The sequence below is a fragment of the Delphinapterus leucas genome, chromosome 14, assembly GCF_059928025.1.
Source record: "Delphinapterus leucas isolate spDelLeu-1000000601 "Yukka" chromosome 14, BTC_Dleu_Yukka2, whole genome shotgun sequence".
Lineage (NCBI taxonomy): Eukaryota > Metazoa > Chordata > Mammalia > Artiodactyla > Monodontidae > Delphinapterus > Delphinapterus leucas.
This window is the reverse complement of record NC_143142.1, coordinates 62,132,999-62,156,207: the sequence shown is the minus strand read 5'-3', so window position 1 is coordinate 62,156,207 and position 23,209 is coordinate 62,132,999. Positions and strand designations below refer to the sequence as shown.

The 23,209-nt window shown below is 40.9% G+C and overlaps 1 protein-coding gene across 8 annotated transcripts in view; it reads left to right on the top strand.

The window, feature by feature from the left end:
* The first annotated feature begins 3,207 nt into the window (after positions 1-3,207).
* EPG5 (ectopic P-granules 5 autophagy tethering factor) overlaps positions 3,208-23,209 on the top strand; it is a 126,390-nt gene continuing 106,388 nt past the window's right edge. For 5 of the 8 annotated variants that reach the window (XM_089895109.1, XM_089895107.1, XM_089895108.1 and 2 more), the window contains exons 1-6: positions 3,208-3,440; positions 16,275-17,219; positions 18,537-18,780; positions 20,028-20,164; positions 21,059-21,166; positions 22,040-22,113. In XM_089895109.1, coding sequence (XP_089751235.1) covers positions 3,330-3,440; positions 16,275-17,219; positions 18,537-18,780; positions 20,028-20,164; positions 21,059-21,166; positions 22,040-22,113 — 1,619 coding nt within the window. In that variant the 5' untranslated portion in view covers positions 3,208-3,329. Of the gene's footprint in view, positions 3,441-16,274; positions 17,220-18,536; positions 18,785-20,027; positions 20,165-21,058; positions 21,167-22,039; positions 22,114-23,209 lie in introns of those variants that run through there. The other 3 variants (XM_022561821.2, XM_089895110.1, XM_089895112.1) reach the window with 3 other exon arrangements.

The window sequence follows — 23,209 nt, the reverse complement described above, 5'->3', positions numbered from 1 at the left end:
GACTGCATGTTGACCACCAGCACGGAGACCCCAGACCAGCTGGAACCAGAAAACTGATAATTAAGATGCCTGAAACAACATCACCTTGTTACCTCACCATCAACCAATCAGATAACTGAGCATGTACTGATCATGTACCCTCACACTGTTTTAAAAAACCCTCCCCTAGGACTTCCCTGGTGGCACAGTGGTTAGGAATCTGCCTGCCAGTGCAGGGGACAGGGGTTCAAGCCCTGGTTTGGGAAGATCCCACATGCTGCGGAGCAACTAAGCCTGTGTGCCACAACTACTGAACCTGTGCTCTAAGCCCGCGAGCCACAACTACTGAAGCCTGCACGCCTACAGCCCATGCTCCACAACAAGAGAAGCCACCTCAATGAGAAGCCTGTGCACTGCAACCAAGAGTAGCCCTGCTTGCCACAACTAGAGAGAGCCTGTGTGCAGCAACGAAGACCCAACACAGCCAAAATAAATAAATAAGTAAAATAAATTTATTTAAAAAAAAACCCTGCCCTAAAAGTCATTGGGGATTTTGGGTCTTTTGAGCATGAGCTGCCTGTTCTCCTTGTTTGGCCCTGCAATAAACACTGTACCTACCTTCACCACAACTGGGTGTCAGTAGATTGGCTTTGCTGTGTGTTGGGTGAGCAGACCCAAGTTTGGTTCAGTAACCTGAGTAGCTGGATAACTATTTTGTTGTTGTTGAGGATTTGGGATCAAAATACGTGAAACTGTGTTACTGGAAAACTGGGTTTGCCTCTTGGTGGGTGTTGAGCCAAAAGACACAACCAAGCCAGAGATCGGGAGACAGAAGGATTTATTACTTGCAGCCAGTAAGGAGAACACTGGGGAACTTTCTCAAAGCAGTGTCTTCCCAAACAGCAAAACTGGGGAAATTTTAAGCTAAGGGATATTCATGAAGGGGCTTGAGAAGAGGAGAATTCAACATTAAATTGGGGCAAAAGTAAACAGATTCCAAGCTTTAGGTGACTGAAGTCAGAAGGGTCAGAAAAGGTCAACATCATCATCACTTAGGTTCCAGTTGATCTGGTGGTTGAGCGCTGGGGCCCGGGTTGGGGGGTGTTTAAATTCTGCAAAACAGCTGAAGAAAGTGCTTCAGGCTAATCTTTACCTTTGAAACAGAACTAGGAGTCTTTACAGCTGATTTGTTATCTGTGCTATTGTTACTATTGTTACTTTTCTTGCCTGGTAACAGTCCTTTGTTCTTTTGTTCCCTTAGATCATTACTACTGAGACCTGTTCAAAGGCAAGCACTGTGGCCAGGCTTACATTACAAAATGGGTTAGGCCTAAAATGGCTTCTCTAAAAAACATGAATAAAGTATAATGCTGATTAAGTTACCCTCTCACCCGCCCCCGCCCCCTGCAAAAAAAAGAAGTTGATATAAAAGTTTAAAAAAATAAAATGGCTCTCTTATGTCAAGTAAGCCATGCCTGGTTCTCTTTCTCTGGGGGATGCCCCTACCCTATTTGCTTACAACTGTATTTTTTTTTCTGGATTTTTATCTCTGATAAAAGATTTTATGATATCTACAAGCCAATCTTCTCAAACCTCCATCAGTCTAGGTCACTGACTGACTTTTTAGGAATAGAGATTAAAGGTATCATTTCCTCACCCCCTGAAACGCTAATTGATATCAACATAATGCCATCAAAATGGCCTTTTGGGGGGAAGTTAAATGTACTTCTAAACTAAATCATGCAATTCTGTGGGTATGCACTTTGTGAGCTTTAAATAATGACAAACCTTTATTTTGAGCAGTGTCAGAATTGGAGTTATAGGTGCATTCATGAAAGAAGCATGATTATAGACATCATCAGTTAAAAATATATTGTATGAACGCTATAAGACATCTATACATAAGGATACAGGAGATTTTTAGAAAGAAGTAGTTTTCTGCAATTATCTTATTTCCCTAAGATTGAAGAATATAAATATATGCCTACCCATAATTGAGACTTCCAGAATGCAGTTATTTCCCCAGGGCTATGTCTCCCTTGCATCATTTTTACCATATATTCTTTTATTTTTATTTTTTTACATCTTTATTGGAGTATAATTGCTTTACAATGGTGTGTTAGTTTCTGCTTTATAACAAAGTGAATCAGTTATACATATACATATGCTCCCATATCTCTTCCCTCTTACGTCTCCCTTCCTCCCTACAACTGTATTTTATATGCTCAGTTAGCTCATAAATAAGATACTGTGAAGACTCCATCTCTGAAGTCCTTTCCATTTTTCATGCCTTATTCTTGGATAGTCTCCCCACTGGCCCCCCTCCATCTCAACTATTTTATCCCACCATCAGACAAAACTCACATACATTTGATTCATCAAAAATTTATTGAGCCTACCACTTACAGGCTAGTGTTCTAGAAGGCTCTTGGGATGCCTCAGGGAACAAAACAAAGACCCCTGCCCTTAAGGATCTTACATTCTAGCCAGGTTGACAGACACAAACATAAAAGCAAATCATAATAGTATTTTAAGAGGTACTAAGCGCTTTGGAAAAAAAATTGTAGAGCTGGGAAAGGGAGATGGAGCCAAGTTTTCACATCTGGAATTTTTAAATGAAGGTGTGTAAAATCTACATGAAAAATACTTTTATGGGTCTTGTCTTTTTGCTTTTTTGTCTGCCCTCTTGGGCGCAGATGTCTCTTTGCTGCCTGGGAATTTGGACAGTATGAAAATAACTACCATTTACAGATACGCTCGCGGCTACCAGGCACCTTTGACGATTAGTCCATTTAATCTTCATTATACTGGAAAAGGCAAGTATCATCTTTCCCCTTTACACAGGATGAAACTGAAGCGCACAACTGGATAGGCATCAAAGCTCTCGAGTGCAAAACAGAGATTTAGGTTGACAGCTCCTGGTTATCTAAGGGAAGCACACTCCCCGGACTCCTTTAAGTCAACGTGGGTGAGGTGTGCGAGCCCTCCCGGAGCCTAGACCGAGTGCGGCTAGGCGGAGCCAGCGAGAAGGACGTGATCTCAGTTCGGGAAGTAACGCCGGGACCCAAGACGACACCAAGCCATTGGCGAGCGTGGCCGGAGCCAGGCGCGCTTGCCGGGTCAGGGGGTGGGGCCTGGACGTAAGGGGGCGGGGCCCCCATCCTCCAGTGAAAAGGGCTCCCGGAGTGGTTTGTCCTACTTTGCTGCCGGTAGAGGCTCCGAGTTGCCGCCCCTCCCCCGGGAGTGGTGGAGATTCGATCACGTGACAGCCTGGAGGCCGGAACTGGGCAGGTTGTGGAAAGCGCAGAGTTTTGACAAAAACAAGTGGCGACGTTGACATCGCAGGGTCTATGGCCGAGGCGGTGAGGCCCCCGCGCCGGGCCAGGGCCAAGGCCAAGGCCAGCCGGACTAAAACCAAGGTGAGGGAACCCGCCCATCCCATCCTCGCCAGGCCCTGGCAGGTGCGCTGTCTTTTTTCCTTCTCTTCGGCCTCTCCAGCCCACTCTGCCCGTCCCCTGAGCCCCTCTCATCCTCTGTCCCCACCTCCCCGTATTTGATCCCCCCACCCATTGACACCAGACTTGTTCTTCTGTGCCTCCTTCACGTTTCTCTGCCGGACTTTGTCAGGAGCCTTTTTTTTTTCTTTTTCCTCCTGTGACCTCACTAGGCTCTTCCTTTTCTGCTCCTTTCTTGACTTTCCTCACCCGGGTCTAGATTCCTATCGTGAAGCAGCTTTTCTCTTCCCAGTCTCATCTTTAACTCTCCTTTTCTCCTTTATAATCTGTGAACATTTTCAGTCCCTCTTCCCATAAAGAGGGAAGGGACCCCTCCTCCACTCAAGAATGTATCCTTTGGAAGAGCTTTACAGATAGAGACAGAAAGTAGGCTGTAGTGATGTGCCTTTTCAGTTTAAAAATTCAAGATCACAGCGGTGCTGCTGCTGTTTATTTCTCATTATCCTGGTTGTTTATGATGGGGCACGAATGACCAGAAATTAAACCAGAGCGGGACTCATACAGCAGGGACAGATCTGAATTTTCTGGGTTTCCTGGATTATACTAACGTGTGGTATTGGTGTGATTTAAAGTTGATTTGTCTTGTTTGCAGGCGCAGTCTGGGCTTTCATTTCGTACCCATATGTTTTCTGAAATGACGTTTATTTTACAGTGAACAGATTAAATGCTGCCCGTGGATAGCTGGACATATATAATTTTGGCTTACCTGAAACTGAATTTATATTAAGGAAATAATGAAGGTGGTATTAAAAATACAGGAAATTTCCTTTCCTACAAGTAGGTGATGTTCCAGAGCAGGTGTAACTTAAAAGTGATACGAAAATAGGATTTTCTCATGAGAACAAGATTTTAGCAGGAGACTGGTGTTCAAAGCTACCATATTTAATAAGCTGTAAATGACTTATGTAGATCCCTTTCATTATGATGCCTTTAAAAAAAAACTGTAGTGGAGTTATGTGCATCAGTGTACCCAGGTCTGTGAGGAATTACTCTGGGGAGAAAGCCATTTTGCTACTAATTTCAGAAACGTTTTTAAGAGAAGTAATTTTGCATTGTATTGGGCTGGTAAAGGACTATCTAAATAGAGGAGGAAGTAAAAAGCCATTGGTCAGCCATGCATAAGGTCCCTGAACCTAGAATATAGTAGTGTATAACATGTAAACATCCATCTGTAGAGAGCAGAATCTTAATTCTCAATCTGTAGGGTTTTTTTTTTCAAAATGAATGATGAAACTAAAGCCTAGGTAAGTTAAATGGTAAGCCAGAAGTCATGCAGTTAGTAAGAGACTCAAGTTAAAGCCCAAAATCTTAATTCTCAGTCCAGTAGTTTAATAATTGTTCTACATATCTATGTGTATCTATAGCTAGAACGTTATAAATACTTTAAAATGGTCAGTTAAGAGGATTCTCTGTTATTTTGTTTAGAACAGATTTTCTAAAATTAAAAATCAACTTAAATCTATCATGAAAAACCAATTGCTCGGGCTTCCCTGGTGGCGCAGTGGCTGAGAGTCTGCCTGCTGATGCAGGGGACACGAGTTCGTGCCCCGGTCCGGGAAGATCCCACATGCAGCAGAGTGGCTGGGCCCGTGAGCCATGGCCGTTGAGCCTGCGCGTCCAGAGCCTGTGCTCCACAACGGGAGAGGCCCGCGTACCGTAAAAAAACCAAACAACAACAACAACAACAAAAAAACCAATTGCTCATTTTATTTTTTTAAAGATTTATTTATTTATTTTTTGGCTGTGTCAGGTCTTAGTTGCGACACGTGGGATCTTTGCTGAGGCGTGTGGGATCTTTTCGTTGTGGCGTGCAGGCTTCTCTCTAGTTGTGGCATGTGGGTTTTCTCTCTTCTAGTTGTGGTTGTGGTGCACAGGCTCCAGGGCGCGTGGGCTCTAGTTGAGGCCTGCGAGCTCAGTAGTTGTGGTGCATGGGCTTAGTTGCCCCGTGGCATGTGGGATCTTAGTTCCTTGACCAGGCATGGAACCCGCATCCCCTGTATTGTAAGGTGGATTCTTTACCACTGCGCCACCAGGGAAGTCCCCAGTTGCTCATTTTATTGACACATTGTGGGCAACCTCCCTACACAAACATAAATTTATTTTTTATCTTTTAAAATTTATAAAGAGGCCTTAATTCCAGAGGTATTTGATCAAACCAGAAATCTTTGACATACTTTTAGTCACCTTTCAAATCTAGTCAGTCACTAAGGCTTGCCAATTGTATTTTGTAACTATTGTCTTGATTCTGCCCATTGCTCTCCATCCTGACTAACTCAACCGTCCTCCAAGGAAGATTTCTTGGATTTTTGCTAAAATGGCCTTTCCAAGTTCATTCTTGCTACCCATTCTCTAAACTGAAGCTGGATTGATATTTTTATAAACAAACCCCCAAAATGATTGCTCTCCTATTTAAGACCTTTCAAAGATTTCCCATTGCCCAGAGTCCAAGATTCCAAAGTATGGACTCAAGGCCCTAAACTGTCTGGATTCTGTCTTTCTCCTCAGCCTCTGGTCTTCACTACTATCTCTTTTGATTCTCAACTGTATATGTCCTTTCCTGCTTTAGGGCCTTTTCTCATGCTCTTTACTCTGCGCTGACACCTCTTCCTGTCCCTCTTCACCTGCTCATTCGTGAGGTCTCTGCTTAAACCTCATCGCTCTCATCACCCACATTGCCACCGCCCCCAGCCCCCACCAGTAGCGCTCTGCACCCCTTTGTGTCACTCATCTCACTTGCAGTTAGTTTGGTAACGTCTCTCTTCTCCCTTAGACTGTGAACTCAGTGAGGGAGGGACCTGTCTTTTTCCTAATACCCTTTACAGCCCTTGTAGGCATTTGCTAATGTTTGTTGAATGAAGGAAAAAATACCAGTATTGAAGAATATTTCCAAGCTTTGTCACTCAGAAGAATTTACTCTGGTAAATTTCCTCTAAATAGTATGAGAAAACAAATGGAAAAAATCCATGACATCAGCAAGGCCCTCATACTTGTCAGTTTAGAAAATTGATTCTTCTCTTAGAGTAAATAGATTTATTACTTAGTGCTGGTTATGGTTTGCTTATGATCATGAAGTCCTACATTAATGAAACCTTTACCATTGTGGTATAATTTGGTTACTGTTAGTGGAACCATAAAGTAGTTCCAAGGCTCATTTCAGGAAGTGAGGAATGTCATGTGATTTTGCCTTTCGATAGTTTGACCCAGCAGCTGACCTATATTCCTTAATGTTAATCATTTGGAAGATGAGCTCACATTGCTAGTTGGTGGTTATCTGGTGCTTATCACTTGCTACCTAAGAGATAGTCCTGATTAGTTTCACCCACCTTGGAGGACCCTGACTTCATTGATCATGGTAGATTATAGGTTAAGAACAGTAGATTTTTAGATTGGATTTACTCTGCAGAAGCAATATATTTTATAGTCGTGGAAAGTTTTTTTGCAGTTAATACTAAATTGTGAATGCCGACAACTCATTAATAGTAAGAGCATATTGTAATTGCTAAGGATAGACTGAGATGTGTCCCAGAAAACTGATAACAGAAACAGAGACCTTTAAATCCCCATCGCCTCTTGCTTCTTGGCCTAGATGATTTCTACCTCTTAGTCCCTCCTTCCCATGAGTGATTATAGGAGTGAAGTTGGGGGATGTTCTATATTATTTAGCTCCTGTTGTGCCTCCTAAGATCCATTTATTTGTTGAATAAACGCTCATCGATCACCCACTATGTCCCAGAAACTGTTCTAAGAACTTGGGATGTAAACAGAGGAAAAAAAACAAAAACAAAAACAAAAAAACCTGGCCTTAACGTAGCTTGCATTCTAGAAGGAGAAGACAAACAGAAAACTCCATAAAAAAATAAATAAAATGTATAGTATATTAGAAGATGACAAGTGCTCTGGAAAAAGGAAAAGAGGAACAGGGTAAGGAGCTGAGTACTGGTGATTAGGATGGGTTGTGAGTTGTTTTTTTAAATAAGTTTATTTATTTATTTATTTATTTATTTATTTAATTTATTTATTTTTGGCTGTGTTGGGTCTTTGTTGCTGCGCGCGGGCTTTCTCTAGTTGTGGCGAGTGGGGGCTACTCTTCGTTGTGGTGCATGGGCTTCTCATTGCAGTGGCTTCTCTTGTTGCGGAGCACGGGCTCTAGGCGCGCAGGCTTCAGTAGTTGTGCCTCGCGGGCTCTAGAGCACAGGCTCAGTAGTTGGGGTGCACGGGCTTAGTTGCTCCGCAGCATATGGGATCTTCCCGGGCCAGGGCTCGAACCCGTGTCCCCTGCATTGGCAGGTGGATTCTTAACCACTGTGCCACCAGGAAGTCCGGGTTGTGATTTTTATATAGGCAGTCAAGGTAGTCCTTACTGAAGGTGAAATTTAAGTAAAGACATGAAAGAGGTGAGGGAGTTAGCCATTTGGATCTTGGGAACACCTGGGGCAAATGCTTTAAGGCAGTAGCAGTGTCCTTAGGGTGGAGTGCGTGAGGGGAGAGTATTTGGGAGAGTATTTGAAGTCAGGAAGGTGACACAAGGCCAGGTCGTGTAGGGCCTTATAGGCCATTGTAAGGATTTGTACTTTGAGTGAAATATGGAATCACCTCAGGGTTTCAAGCCGAGGTGTGATATGATCTAAGTAATTTTAAAGGGTCACTGTGCTTGCTTTGTTGAGAACAGACTGTAAGGGAGCAAGAGTACAAGCAGAGAGACCTTCTAAGAGATTTTTGCTGTGATCCAGGCAGGAGGGGATGGTGGCCTGGACCAGAGTTGTAAAGCAGAGGTGGTGAAGATCTAGCCAAGACTATTTGTTGGTGGTTTGGTTGGGATATGAGAAAACAGTCAGGGGTGACTCTGAGAGGGAGGAGGCAGTGAGTAGGACAACTTTTGGAGGCAGATCAGGAGTTCAGTTTAGGACATGCTAATTTTGAAATAAATGTGTGTCAGACATCCAAATGGATTGGATATGTGGATCTAGAGTTTGGGAGAGATAAAAGATTTGGGGTCATCAGCATATAGGTAGTTATTTAAAACCAGAGACTGAACTAGGTTACCTTAGGAGCGAGTGTAGTGTAAACAGGTGACAAAAACAGGACCCAAGGGCACTCCAGTTTTGCGGGGAGAGGCGCAGGAATCAACAAAGGAGCGTGAGGAGTGACCGGTGAGGTAGGATATGTTTGGGGTCCTAGAAGCTGAGAGAAAAAAGCCTATGAAAGGAAGAGGAAGAGATCAAGCATGGAAAGTGCTGCTGATACGTGAAGCAAGATTGCTAAGAGGAACACAAAAGAAGTGGCAGCCAGGAGGAGATGTTGTATTCTCAGCAAAGTGTATAATCCCCATCCTTCTCCTTTTTACTTGTAAAGCATTCTTGTACATCCCAAGGAGAGTGGGTAAAATTGCCCTGAGAGCTCTTGAGCTGACAGTTGGACTCATGTGTCCAGCCCCTTTTTATCTATTCTGTGCCAGGCATTGCGCTAAGTGCCATGGATACAGACATTCATGATAAACAGACCCTGCATTTAAAGTAATCCCATGGCCAAGGAGCTTTGCCTGTTTGGTTCACTTCATGTACCCCATGTACTAGAACTATGCCTAACATACAGTAGTAGTTACCTAATAAATACTTACAGAATAATGAAAAAAAATAAGTAATCCCACAAAAATATTCTATGTAGTGTGTAAAACTGAACCTTTATCATTTATGAAGAAGTAGCTCATTAATATTTTTAAGGATGGAAAGGAGTTGTAATATTTTTACTTAGTACAGTTTAAAGAGGAAGAACTGCAAGTGATGAATGGAAAGTGACCATTTATTTTCCAGAACTTAAAAAAACAAACTTTTTTTCTGATTACAAAAGTGCTCATTGCTTAAAAAAAGTGTGTATGTATGAGTATATACACAGAGAGAGAGAGAAGTATACAACACAGAAATGAAATGCCCTGAATTCCATCTCTTGGAGATAACTGTTGGTAGCAGTTTGTTATGTGCTCTTTAGGTTTTTTCCCCACACATACACCAACACTGTCGGGCATATTTACTGTAATGTATGGTTAAGTAAGTCTTTCTGTGTTTATTAACAGCTCTTCTGTTTCTGTATAACTTCTTGATTATTTTTTCTCCTGTGGAATTATTTTAAAATTGGTTCTCTACCTGTACGTAACTTATGTAGAGATCAAAAATAAAGAAATGTTAATCTCTAGGCCATTTTCAGTTGTAAGAAACATGTCTTTTGGTTAAAATAAAATTATGTAAGCACTAATTTTTGCACACACAGCTTGATACATGTGGAGTTCTGTTTGAATTTTATTTTGTGATCTGTAATGATTGTTATATATACAGTAGGTTCTAATCTTTATCTCTGGTTAACTCAAGTAGGCAAAGTAATTGGAAGTTGGCTTTCTTTTTTGTTTTTAAATGAAATTTTGTATCTTAAGTGTAAAATTTGATTCAGATTTTGGCATAAAAGTTCAGTTTTCTCTGAATTCATTGGATAGTCCGTTTGCTTTCTGTGAGGCATATAAAAATAAATTTCTGAATGTGCCAGAGCACATTTGTTGGATAATTCAATAATTTCTTCATTTTAGGATGCAAGTACCTAGGAGCTCAGCACACAGTTGGTACTCAGTGAATTCTTGTGAACTATAAGTCATCATTATTGTTTCAAGAAATGTTTATTGAACAAAGTGTTGAAAATCAGAGGCAGATCAGATCCAAAAAGGCATAAGATATATTCTCTGGTCTCAAGATCTCTGTGGTCATTTGGGGGACACAACATAAAGGTAAATAACCATATGTGGTAGCACGTGACCAGGGCCAGATGGCAAGTACACACCGCAGAGTTCAGAGTAAAGCATGTGCTGTGGAAGGGTTGATGTGGTCATTGAAGATTTTGTCTTGGGACAGGATCATAACTGAGTCATCAAAGGTGCTGAGTGCCGAAGCTAAGAGTCAGACTTTCATTAAGTGGAGAGCTGTGATTGTTTTTGTGGTGTTCAGGGTAGTGTTTTAGGGAAACCAGTCTTATAGTGGTGTTTGGGATGAATTGGTGGTAGGGCAGAGGCTGGAGGCTAGGAGACCTTTCAGGACCTGCTCCCCTATTCTGTGCTTTGGAGAAGTGAATTGAGCCACAGGGAGCTCACCACTGCTTAGAGGCCATGGCGTTGGTGATGAACACAGTGAACCCCTTCTCCCTCCGCATATGCACCCCAGACATCCTGTCCTATCCAGGGATCTGTGAGGGGCAGGGGCAGGCCTTTGCTACCCTCTCAAACAGTTGTGTGTCTCACAGTTGTTCATCCTTTCCTTCTGCCTTCCTTCTCTGATCTGGCCAGTCCATTCTTTGAATCAAATTACCAGCTTTCCTCTCCTTTCCCCCACCTCCTTTCCTGGGGCAACCCCAGGTTAATTCCTCTTTGGACCTAACTTCTGTAACAACACAGGTGGAGAATTAAACAGAGAAGCACTGAGTTCCACCCCCAAGGGAAATAAAACCCAGAGTCTTATGTGTTCTTCTCTGGGAGCATTAGGAAGGTTTAAAAAATTCTTTAATTGATTATCTAACCATATTATCTCTTGCTGTTATGGTTGTGATTATTCCCAGGAAGGTAGATCTGCTGGATGTGGGCCTGCAAGTTTGATAGTAGCAGCTGGAGACTTCATTTTGTTTAGTTGAGGGGAAGAATTTGAAATTGCAAGGGCAGTCATGGAGTAGGGAAAGAGGAAGTGGTTCGGTGGGGTCAGAGTTGGGCAACAACTTCCCTTGGCAAAGGGAAGTTAAAAACTCCCGAGGGACAGGCTGGAGAGGAAGCCTGAAGTGGCTTGTGGGTTGCAGGAGGTGTGTTTATTTACTGTGCCCTTGATCTTGTGGCCCACCTTGGCCTACTTCCAGCTCCCTATCTTCTCTTCCAGTTAACATTTAACACCCCCAGAGGTCTCTTACAGTTTAAGAAAAGACAACTAAAATTTTCTCCCTCTATTTCACATTCCCATCTCTGCTTCCTTACTTTTCATTTATTTCTCAACTCTCTGAGTTTTTAAAATCTTCCATCTTTTCATCTAACAGCTTTATTGAGCTATAATTCACACACTATACTTATTTAAAATGTGTAATACAGTGGTTTTTGGTATGATCCAAGATTGTGTCACCATCACCATGGTTCAGAATGCCAAACTCTTTTGCATAGAGAAGCATCATGTTAGCTTCCCACCAGCAGTGTTTGAGGATACTAATTTTTCTACATCCTTGTCAACACTTACTATTATCTGACTTTAGTAGTTTTAGCGGGTGTGATGTGTTACCTCATGGTGATTTTGATTTGCATTTCTGTGATGACTCATAACGTTAAGCATCTTTTTATGTGCCATTTGTATTATCTTTGGAGAAATGTCTGTTCAGATCCTTTGCCCATTTTTAAATTGGATTGTTCATCTTTTTATTCTTGAGTTACAAGAGTTCTTTTTTTTTATTCTGTATATAAGCCCCTTATATAATAATTGATGTGAAGACATTTTCTTCCATTCTGTGGGGTTGTCTTTCCATTTTCTTCATATTTTGATTTTCAGCACAAAATCTTAAAATTTTTATGAAGTCCAATTTATCTACTTTTTTTCTTTTGTTGCTGTGCTTTCGGTGTCATGTCTAACAAGGCTTTGCCTAACCCAAGGTCACTAAGATTTACTCCTGTGTTTTTTTTTTGAAAAGTTTAAAAGGTTTAGATCTTATGTTAGGTCTATGATCCTTTTTGTTAATTTTTGTATATAAGATAGGGGTACAATTTTATTCTTTGGATATCCAGTTGTTTAGCACCATTTGTTGAAGGCTGTTCTTTCCCCATTGAATTGTCATGGCATCCTTGTTGAAAATCAGTTGACCTTAAACATAAGAGTTTATTTCTGCTTTATAACAAAGCGAATCAGTTATACATATACATAGATCCCCATATCTCTTCCCCCTTGTATCTCCCTCCCTCCCGCCCTCCCTATCCCACCCCTCTAGGTGGTCACAAAGCACCAAGCTGATCTCCCTGTGCTATGCGGCTGCTTCCCACTAGCTATCTGTTTTACATTTGGTAGTGTATATATGTCCATGCCACTCTCTCACTTTATGCCAGCTTACCCTTCCCCCTCCCCACATCCTCAAGTCCATTCTCTAGTAGGTCTGCGTCTTTATTCCCATCTTGTCCCTAGGTTCTTTATGACCATTTTTTTGGTCTTTTTAGATTCCATATATATGTGTTAGCATACAGTATTTGTTTTTCTCTTTCTGACTTACTTCACTCTGTATGTACAGACTCTAAGAGGGCCATCCACCTCACTACAAATAACTCAATTTCGTTTTTTTTATGGCTGAGTAATATTCCATTGTATATATGTATCACATCTTCTTTATCCATTCATCTGTTGATGGACACTTAGGTTGCTTCCATGTCCTGGCTATTGTAAATAGAGCTGCCGTGAACATTGTGGTACATGATAAAGCAGAAACTAACACACCATTGTAAAGCAATTATACTCCAATAAAGATGTTAAAAAAAAAAAGAAGAACCTAGGGGCAGGACAGGAATAAAGACGGTGATGTAGAGAATGGACTTGTGGATACGGGGCAGGGGAAAGGTAAGCTGGGACGAAGTGAGAGAGTGGCATGGACATATATACACTACCAAATGTAAAATAGATAGCTAGTGGGAAGCAGCCACATAGCACAGGGAGATCAGCTTGGTGCTTTGTGACCACCTAGAGGGGTGGGATAGGGAGGGTGGGAGGGAGACGCAAGAGGGAGGAGATATGGGGATATACGTATACATATAGCTGATTCACTTTGTCATACAGCAGAAACTAACACAACATTGTAAAGCAATTATACTCCAATAAAGACATTAAAAAAATAAATAAAAAGCTCCCAACAACTTGAAAAAAAAAAGACAAGAAATAAAAAATGTTGATAAAAAAAAAGAGTTTATTTCTGGATTCTCAGTTCTGTTTCATTGATCTGTTTGTCCATGTGCTAGAACCACACTGTCTTTATTATTGTAATTTTGTAGTAGATTCTGAAATTGCAAAGCGTGAAATCTCCAACTTTGTTCTTCTTTTTCAAGATTGTTTCATCTATTCTGGGTTCCTTGCATTTCCTTATGAGGTTAAGGATCAGCTTGTCATTTTCTGCAAAAAAGGCAGCGGGGATTTTGATAGAGATGGTGTTGAATTTGTATATCAATTTGAGGAGTATTGCCATATTAACAATATTGTGATCTGATCCATGAAAATGGAGTGTGTTTTCACTTATTCGTCTTTAATTTCTTTCAAATTTTGTTTTGTAATATTCAGAGTATAAATTTTACACCTCTTTTGTTAAGCTTATCCCTAAGTATTTTGTCCTCTGTTCATTATAAATGAAATTGCTTTCTTAGTTTCATTTCTTGATTGTTCAGCTCACTAAAATTTGGCCTCTGCCCTGAACAGTACACCAGTATTTCTCCCACTGTAGTAACCATTGGCCTCCCTCTCCTAATTTTCTTTTTTCTGACCTCTCAATCTGGCAAACCTGTTTATTATAGCTAGTGTGCTAAACATCATTGCAGTGTAATTGGACCCGCTTTTTCATTTTCTTATAAGTACTCATGTAATGCTTTCCTGGTATTCATGATTTTAGGCAGTTTGACAAAGTGGTTTGTATGCATTGTGTGGCTGTTCTCGGAATCTGATATCTGCGGTGCAGATTAAAGTAATTTTGGAGGGACACGTTGCTTCTTGCATCACCACCATTTGTAAACATTTGGTAGTTCATTACCAGCAAGCTGAGCTCAAATTCCATTTCAAAAACATTCGTCTTTTCTTCCTAATATTAGGTGCATATAAATGTTTTACTTTTTTGGCTATTTACTTGTCAGCTTTTTTTGGCTGGACGTTTGCTGGACAACATAATCCAAAATCACTGATAACTTTGTAACCATGATTTTGCCTTCCTTAAAATTTCACAGTGGGGGCTTCCCTGGTGGCACAGTGGTTAAGAATCCGCCTGCCAATGCAGGGGACACGGGTTCGAGCCCTGGTCCGGGAAGATCCCACAGGCCGTGGAGCAACTAAGCCTGTGCGCCACAACTGCTGAGTCTGCACTCTAGAGCCTGCGAAACACAACTACTGAGCCCGCGTGCTGTAACTACTGAAGCCTGCGCGCCTAGAGCCTGTGCTTCTCAACAAGAGAAGCCACCACAATGAGAAGCCCTTGCACCACAGCGAAGAGTAGCCCCCGCTCGCAGCAACTAGAGAAAGCCTGCGTGAAGCAACGAAGACCCAACATAGCCAAAAAACACCCCACATTAAAAAAAAGAAAAATTTATAATGAGGGAAGTATTTGAGAGAGTCAGTCATTTTTTAGTTTCTTTGGATGTAACAATTTTATTTAAATAAATAATAAATATTTCCATATTTTATCCAGGCTTCTTTCCTGTGTGTCTAGTTTGTGTGTTAATGCCAGAGATACTTCATTAAAAAACCATAATTTATTTTATCTTATTTTTTAAATGGTTAACTGTTTTTTGTTTTTTTTGGAATTAATTTTGGATTTAATAAGTTGCAGATATAATACAGAGAGTTCCATATGCCTTTCATCCAGCATCTTCTTGTGTTATGTAACTGTAAATTCTATGTTGTAGAACATTTATCACAACCAACAAATTAACATTGGTACAATGTTATTAACTAAAATATAGAACTTTTTTGAATTTCACCAGTTTTCTTGCTAATGTCCTTTTTCTGTTCCAGTGTCCAATCCAGGATCCTACATTGCATTCAGTTATCATGTCTCTAATAGTTTTCTCCAGTCTTTTGATAGTTCCTCAGTCTTGTCTTTTCTTTGATGATCATAACACTTCAGTTATTTTGTAGACTTTCCCTTAATTTTGGTTTTCGTCTGGTGTTTTCTCATGCTTAGATTGAGGTTATACATTATTAGAAAGGGTACTGAAGAGGGGATAAGCCTTCTCAGAACATCGTATGGGGATGTATTACTGGTTATAGTAACCCTGATCACTTGGTTAAGGTGTTGACTGCCAGGATTCTCCACTGAGACTTAACGATTTTTCCCTTTGTAATTACTAAATATTTAGGGGATACTTTGAGACTATACAATATTCTGCTTCTGCTTAAATTTTCACTCACTTTCATTACTTAGTAGATCTTGCCTCTTGCCTGTGGCAGTTATTACCATGGTGTTCTAATCGTGATTTTCTGTTTTTCTCATTCCATCTACATTTATTAATTGGACTTTTGTAAGGAAGAGTGCCACTTCTTGTCCATTAAGGAAAGAAAGATACATATAACATATATATATGTTTATCTCTTTGGTTATGTGAGTATGGACTCATGGATGTTGATTTTATTCTGAGGTTATAATCCAGTACTATAGTTATTTCATTGCTCAAGTTGTCCTGACTTTTTCTGCCGGAAATTTGAATAGATATGTTTGTCAGGATGCAAACCTGTTGAAGCCTAAGATACTTGGAGACTGTTCTCTCTTACTTAACCTCTAGCAGAATGGAGAACAGCCTAATTAAGACTTTCCTTCTCCATTCTTGAATCATAATTTGTTGCTTATTCTCATGTCTTCCTCTGTAGGGATTAGACTAGTGAATCTCCCAAATTCAGCATTCTCAAAATTGAATAATATGAAATATGGAACACACTACTTATGAAGTGAACTTAGATTTTTTATACAATTTAAAAATTCCTCATGTTGAAAGCATCAGTTATTGTTATATTATAAATTATTTCACATTATAAATCTTGTTTTTAGGAAAAGAAGAAATATGAAACCCTTCAGAGGGAAGAGTCTGATGAAGTCTCCCTTCCAAAAACCTCCAGAGAGCTGGAAATCCCTACCCCACCTTGTGAATTCCAAGGAGACCATCTAAAGGAGTTAACCGATTCCCAGCCCCAGAATGATGCTAGTCGACAAAACGAGAGTGAAATGTTTGATGTACCACTCACTTCCTTAACTCTAAGCAATGAAGAGTCCCTGACATGTAAAACAGAGAGTCTGAAGGAGGGAGAGGAGATCAGAGCCTGTGCTGGGGATGATGCAGTCAAGCCGAAGGTCGATCCTGGAGGCAATGTCGGAACCAAAGTAGAACCCCCCGAGAACACTACAGAAATGGAGGAAGATAAACTGGTACAATGTGGACCTTTGGAAAGCACACTGCAATCTAATGTTTCTTATATTCAGCAGGAAGTGGAAAATTTGAAGGTCAGAGATACTCAGAATAGGAGAGAAGACCAAGAAGCCTTGGGTCTTTCTTCAGAGGTGCTACAGAATGTTGGCTTGCAGAGTTCTTGTGAAGCCAAAGACATTTTCCAGCCACCTAGAGTGAAAAAACTGTATCCCCAGTTGCCAGCTGAAACTGCTGGGGATATACCGGCTTTGGTGGCAGTGAAACCCTTGCTTCGTAATGAGCGGCTCTACCCGGAGCTCCCATCTCAACCAGAAATAGTACCATTTACTGAAGAACAGCTAAAAGTCTTTGAGCCTGGTTCATGGCTGGAAAATGTTGAGTCATATTTGGAAGAATTTGACAGCATGGCTCATCAGGACAGGCATGAATTTTGTGAGTTGCTTTCGAACTACTCGCGCTGTAGGAAGCAGCTGCTGCTGGCTGAAGCTGAGCTCCGTGCTCTGACGTCTGATTGCCAAAATGCCAGAAGTCGCCTGTGGCACTTCAGGGAGGAGCAGCTGTCTGTACAGGTATATTGACTAGTGTATCGTAAAGCTTGCAGGAGCCTGGGGAGTTTTCAGTGGAGCTGCTATTCCTGTGATGCCATTGAGGTCTGGAGTCTGCTCCTTTTACCCACCCTGACCCTGTCTTAGCCCATAGTAATTGAGTGCAGGAGTCACAGTGTCATATGCCCACAGGGGCCAGGCAGGTAACCTGGAGAAGTGAAACAGGTTGAGTGGGACAGTGATCACTGGGTAAGCTCATGCCTGGTCCAGCATGGGGAGCTGCTCTTGTGTTATAGTTGATTGTTGCTGTGAGGTTATATTGGTTCAGCATTGCCACATCTTATGTTTTTCTAAGAGAAGCTAGAAATCTGGATTTTTATGTGAGGGATCCTGATTTGTAAATGTTGGCAACTAAATACACACACACACACACACACACACACACACACACTCTCTCACTCTCTCACTGACTCACTCACTCATGCACAGTAGAGGCCAAAGCAAGTCATGTCTCCAGGTCCGATTCAGCCTGTGGGCCATTTAGCTTGTGACCTTGGGCATAATGCCAGGAACATCTAATGGGTAGAGAGTGTCAAGGGGAGGATGATCCATGGAACGAGGTCAAGAGGAAATGAGAAAATAGGGAAGGCAATAAGATGTGACCCTATGGAGGCCAAGGTGCCATCAGGAAAGCCATTGCATAGTGGCCTGGGAGGGATGGCAAGGAAGGGAAGGCTACTCTTGACAAGTTTAGCAGTGAAGGGAAGATGGAGGAGATGTCAGGGAGAAACGTGTGATTTCCCCCAACCCTAATCGTCATTCCTTGGAGACCTGTGTATCTCTTTGTAGATAGGAAGGATCCTGTGGAGAGGGAAACTTGAAAATACTGAAAAAGAGAGAATAGAATCAAGAAAACAGTTGGAGGGTTAATATTGGGAAGGAGGGGTTTGTTTTGAGCAGAATCACAAAGAATGGTGAGGGTAAGTACAGAGATATTTTGAGGTCTCTCGAAGTTGAGGGGATATCACACTGACCTCAGTGTTTATAAAGTAGAAGGTAAGGTCATCAATCATGAGGGTCTTAGAGACAAGCTCTATTGTTTTCTTGCACCTTTCCCCACCTACTGCATTTTAGGATTTCTCTTCTCGTCTCTGAACTTGTGATGCCTTTGTGATTGGCACCTGGTTGTATAGTAGCTTCATTGTTTTCTACGTAGTAGTATTGTTCCCTCACTGCGATTTGTAAGCTCTTTGAAGATGGTACTGAAGCCTGTGTATTGTATACAGGCTTCAAGAGCAAAGAGTAACTGGCTTCATATCTTACCCTTTTGCCCACTGCTAGGGTATCTGTGCTGATCAAGTGAAAGTTTCAGGCCATCATCGCTACCAGAGAGTGGAGATGAATGAAAATGCACTGGGAGAGCTAAAAAAACTGTTTGATGCCAAATCTGAGCACCTCCACCAGACCTTGGCGCTGCATTCTTACACTTCTGTGCTCTCACGGTTGCAAGTGGAGTCTTACATCTACACATTACTCAATAGTTCGGCTGTTCTGAGATCTTTAGCAATTCATCAGGAAGGCCAAGGTGTGTAAGTAATGAAAGTCTCACTCTTTCTTGTGGTCTAAAATATAAAAAGAATTGAGGGATACAATCTGGTTGATTCTATTGTGTGCAGATATTATAAGGGATAATTTGTGCTTGCTGTTTTACCTTACCTCCCCCAATACAGGACTGAGATCTGCCTTAATAACATTTCTTGGGAGCAGTGCCAGGTCTCCCTACCCCGTGGGCTGTCATTCTCTCCTTCTCTAGGAAGCCAAAAGTTTGCTTTTTATCATTAATGTCTCTTACTGTCCTAATTTATGTGTTCATTACCAATTCAAGTCCAAATATAGTTTTTGATTCTAAAACTAATAATCACAATACTTTTTCATTCTGTCTGTTGCACTTTATTTTTGCTTGTCCATTTTGTTGGGGTGTTTAATTTTCATCAGGGCATTTATAATGTTCTGAATTTTTCATCTTATTTTGGGTTTTAATAAATTAGCCTTGGGCTTTCTTGGTGGTTCAGTGGTTAAGAATTCTCCTGCCAACGCAGGAGACACAGGTTCTAGCCCTGATCCTGGAAGATCCCACATGCCACAGAGCAGCTAAGCCCGTGCGCCACAACTACTGAGCCTGCTCTCTAGAGCCCATGAGCCACAACTACTGAGGCCCGCATGCCACAACTACTGAAGCCCATGCGTCTAGAGCCCGTGCTCCGCAACAAGAGAAGCCACCGCAATGAGAAGCCCGCGCACCGCAATGAGAAGCCTGCGCACCACAATTAAGAGTAGCCCCTGCTTGTCGCAACTAGAGAAAGCCCGTGCACAGCAACGAAGACCCAACGCGGCCAAAAATAAATAAATAAATACATTTATTTAAAAAAAAAAGAAAAAGAAATTACTATATGATAAGTATTATGTATGCAATTTTTATTTCTTGGAGAGATACTAGGATCATTTAAAATAAAAAACTTCTTCCCCCTTATCGTTTTCATAACTAATCAGAGAGCTGGGGCTAGGCCAGAGATTTGCTGATTTTTAAATAAAAAATTTTGATGAAGTTAATTTTTTCTTGCTTTGAAATACTTCACGAAGTTAAATACTTTTTTCAGTTTGCATATTTAGTAGAAACTCAGATATTTTGATGTAACTTTTCTCCTTGGATTTTCATCTGAATTAAATATTTTAAATAGTTTATTTATTTATTTATTTTAAGTAGAGACACTAAAAATTCTCCCACAAATACCATTTATATGGGACTCATTTAATCCTCTTTTTAATTTATAGCTTCTAAACAGGTAGAAAGCATTCCCTCTGATCTGTGTCAGCTAAAGGAGTGCATTAGTGTCTTATTCATGTTCACCAGGAGAGTTAATGAAGATACTCAGTTCCATGATGATATTCTTCTCTGGCTGCAGAAATTGGTAAGGAAATAGACATAGTATACTGTCCTTTATTTCCCTGATAATTTAAGAATTATCTCCTGTTTCCTTATAGGTTTTTCTTTAATAGCTTCTTCAGCTAATTTGTTTAATATATTAGTGACGTTTTCTTTGCTCATGACATGTGGAAATAACTTATCCTTATCTAGTGCATTATTAAGCACACAGTGCTTTTCTCTCTGGTAAAGTTTATGTTAAATTATCTTTGGCCTTCGACTTAGAAGGAAATGGAAATGTGGGAAGCATGCTAAATTTAAGACTAGATGTATATTCAGAATATAGGTATGTGAGCTAAAAGTTGTTCATATCACTTTTTTATCATCTTGTGTTTAATGCTGTAATTATACTTTAAAAAAATTTTTAAGGGAAAAAAAAGAAAGGAATCAGGATTTGGGAACTTTAGGAAAGATATCAGGTGTGTTACGTGGGGAGAGGTTGTTCGTTTACTGGTTATGTTTCTCAATGGAGCTCCCTTGGGTGCTTTTTTTAGGTTCATGCTAGCATTCTTAGATATGGGCTGAGGTTCTAAGCATACTTACTTGTATCTGAGAAATTATTACAAACTGGGAATAGATTAAACTACTTGACTTATATCTATTCACGTGTGGCCAGGAACATTAGTGATTTGTAATTTGCCAGATAATAAAAATTGGGTTTGCAGAGAAACTGCTTACGATATTTTTATCAGAGTGCTCTTAGGTTCATAGGCCTCTGTGTACCTCTGTGGTAGAAACTCAACCAGTCAGTGGTATATCTTATGACTGATTACTCTTTTGAAAGATCACATGTATTTAAATATCGGATAAGTGATTTCATTAGACCCTTAAAAACATTCGTCTTTGTAAATAGTAAAACTATACATCCTTTATTGTTTAGGTATCAGTGTTACAAAGAGTTGGCTGTCCTGGAGATCACCTCTTCCTTCTAAACCATATTCTTCGATGCCCGGCTGGTGTTAGTAAATGGGCTGTTCCTTTCATCCAGGTATGATGAATGGCCTTCTAATGTTGAAGAGAATGGGAGGCGATTTTGTTAGACATTTTTCCTGAAGAAGTTGCTTTAAAAAATAAGCCTACTTTAAAAATATTGATATTTAAAATAAAATTATTGGGATATATCTAGTCTGTATTCGTAGGAGTTATTATGCTGCAACTTCTTGGACCACCCAAAACTGATGAAATTAAGATGGAATTGCAAAAGTTCAGTTGTAGTCTGGCTTGGAGGTTTAGTAGTATTTAATTCTGTAAAATTTCTGTGCAGTAAGGCTTGCTAGGACTTTTTTCTGTAATATTCAACACAACGTCCTAAATTAATCCATCTCACACTACAGTTGGTACAGATAAAAAAGCAGCCACAAGCATCTCAAAGTTCTTTAATACTGGCAGAGATCTCAGGTCTGTGCGATCGATTTAGGCATCTCTGCTGCTTGCCTTTGGGTTGTGTTGTTAACTCATAGCAACCCCTCAGATGGGTGGGGCCAGATGTATTCCCGGTCATTCTCCAGGTCATTCTCCATGTTACCTTTTCTTTAGTATTTCTGGTGGCAAGAAATTTGAATCTTTTTAGGTAGAAGGAAGATTTTTTGTTTTTATTTATCTTTGGATTAAGATAGCAGTATACTCCTCCCACCCATATTGTTTCAGGTAATTGATGTAAATGGCTCAGCTACCTCTGTTCTCTGAGTACAGCCCAGTCAGTACTGCCAGGTAACCCACAGGTGTTCACTCTTGTGGATGAGGTGCCAGTTCCATCTTTGCTTCCTTAACAGCTCCCTTTGTCAAAATTCTGGTGAACTAAGATTATGGATACTTGGGTTTTTGGTTTTCTACAGTATGCCTTTTCCTTTTCTGATTTCAGATCAAAGTGTTGAATAACCCATCAGGGGTCTTTCATTTTATGCAGTCCCTTGCCCTGCTAATGTCTCCTGTCAAGTAAGTGTGGAAGAGCTTTGTGAAGTAGAAATGAAAATGTTCTATCAAACAATTGGCTTCCTAAACTGTCCAGATCCAAACAATTGCTAAGAGAAGAGTCAGCATTCCAAAATTTAACATTGCAGGTTTTCTTTGGGTTTAATACCCTTTGTCCCAAAGTGACCCTTTTAACTGCCTTTTTTTTTTTTTAACTGATTAACTTTTTTGGGTCCTCCTTTTTAGTGGATTTGCGACTCCTGTCATATATGTCATTGTGGTGCTGTGGGGAGAAAAAAAGGATGATCTCTTCCTTAGAAGGAGAGGTTTAGTGGCAGAGGAAAAAAAAAGCACAGTCAAAGAGATTCAAGTGCTAAATTGTGTGAAGCCATGATTGATGCAGTAGAAATGAAGAGAGTAAAGAGAGTAGAGTGGAGTAGTCAGAGGGTTCCAGGTGGATGAGCTGGGTTTGAAGAATGGAACTGACTTCAGCAGGAGAGGAGTAGGGAGGGCACTGTAGGTGGGAGAACAGTGAGCAGTGGCCCACAGTACAGGGAAGGATAGCTGTGCAGGGGGCAGTTCGGAGAGCAGCTTGGCTGGAGTGAAGGGGTGTGGGGGGGTGATAATAAAGATGAACAACTAGGGTGAGTCTGATTATAGAAGACCTTGAAATTAAGACAGATATTTGAGATGGTCTGGCCTTTGTAGCAATTGAAGGTTTTTGAAAAAGGGTAAAAGTTGTATTTAAGGAAGATTAGGATGGACTGGAGGCAGAAGGAGATGTGCTTTTGCCTCATTTCTTGCATTGAATTGTCTACGGTTGCAGACATCTGGCTCTCCTGGCTCTGGAACTGAATCCAGCATCAAGAGGGCACATCCTTAAGTGGGGGGAGAAGGCAGAGATGTATATAGGTGACCTTGAACTGTGTTACTCCCACTGGCTCTTGATCCAGGAAAGCCTATCTGCCCGCAGCCTGAATTGGTGCTGGTCTTGGGAAGGAGAAAGTGGGGAACGGGAAGGTCATCTTCCCAGGAAAGGATTAAGTAGCTGATTAAATAAGAAAATGTGGGCAAGGGTGGCTCAGACCTAACTCTGTAGACTCTGAGTCTGAGTGACTGA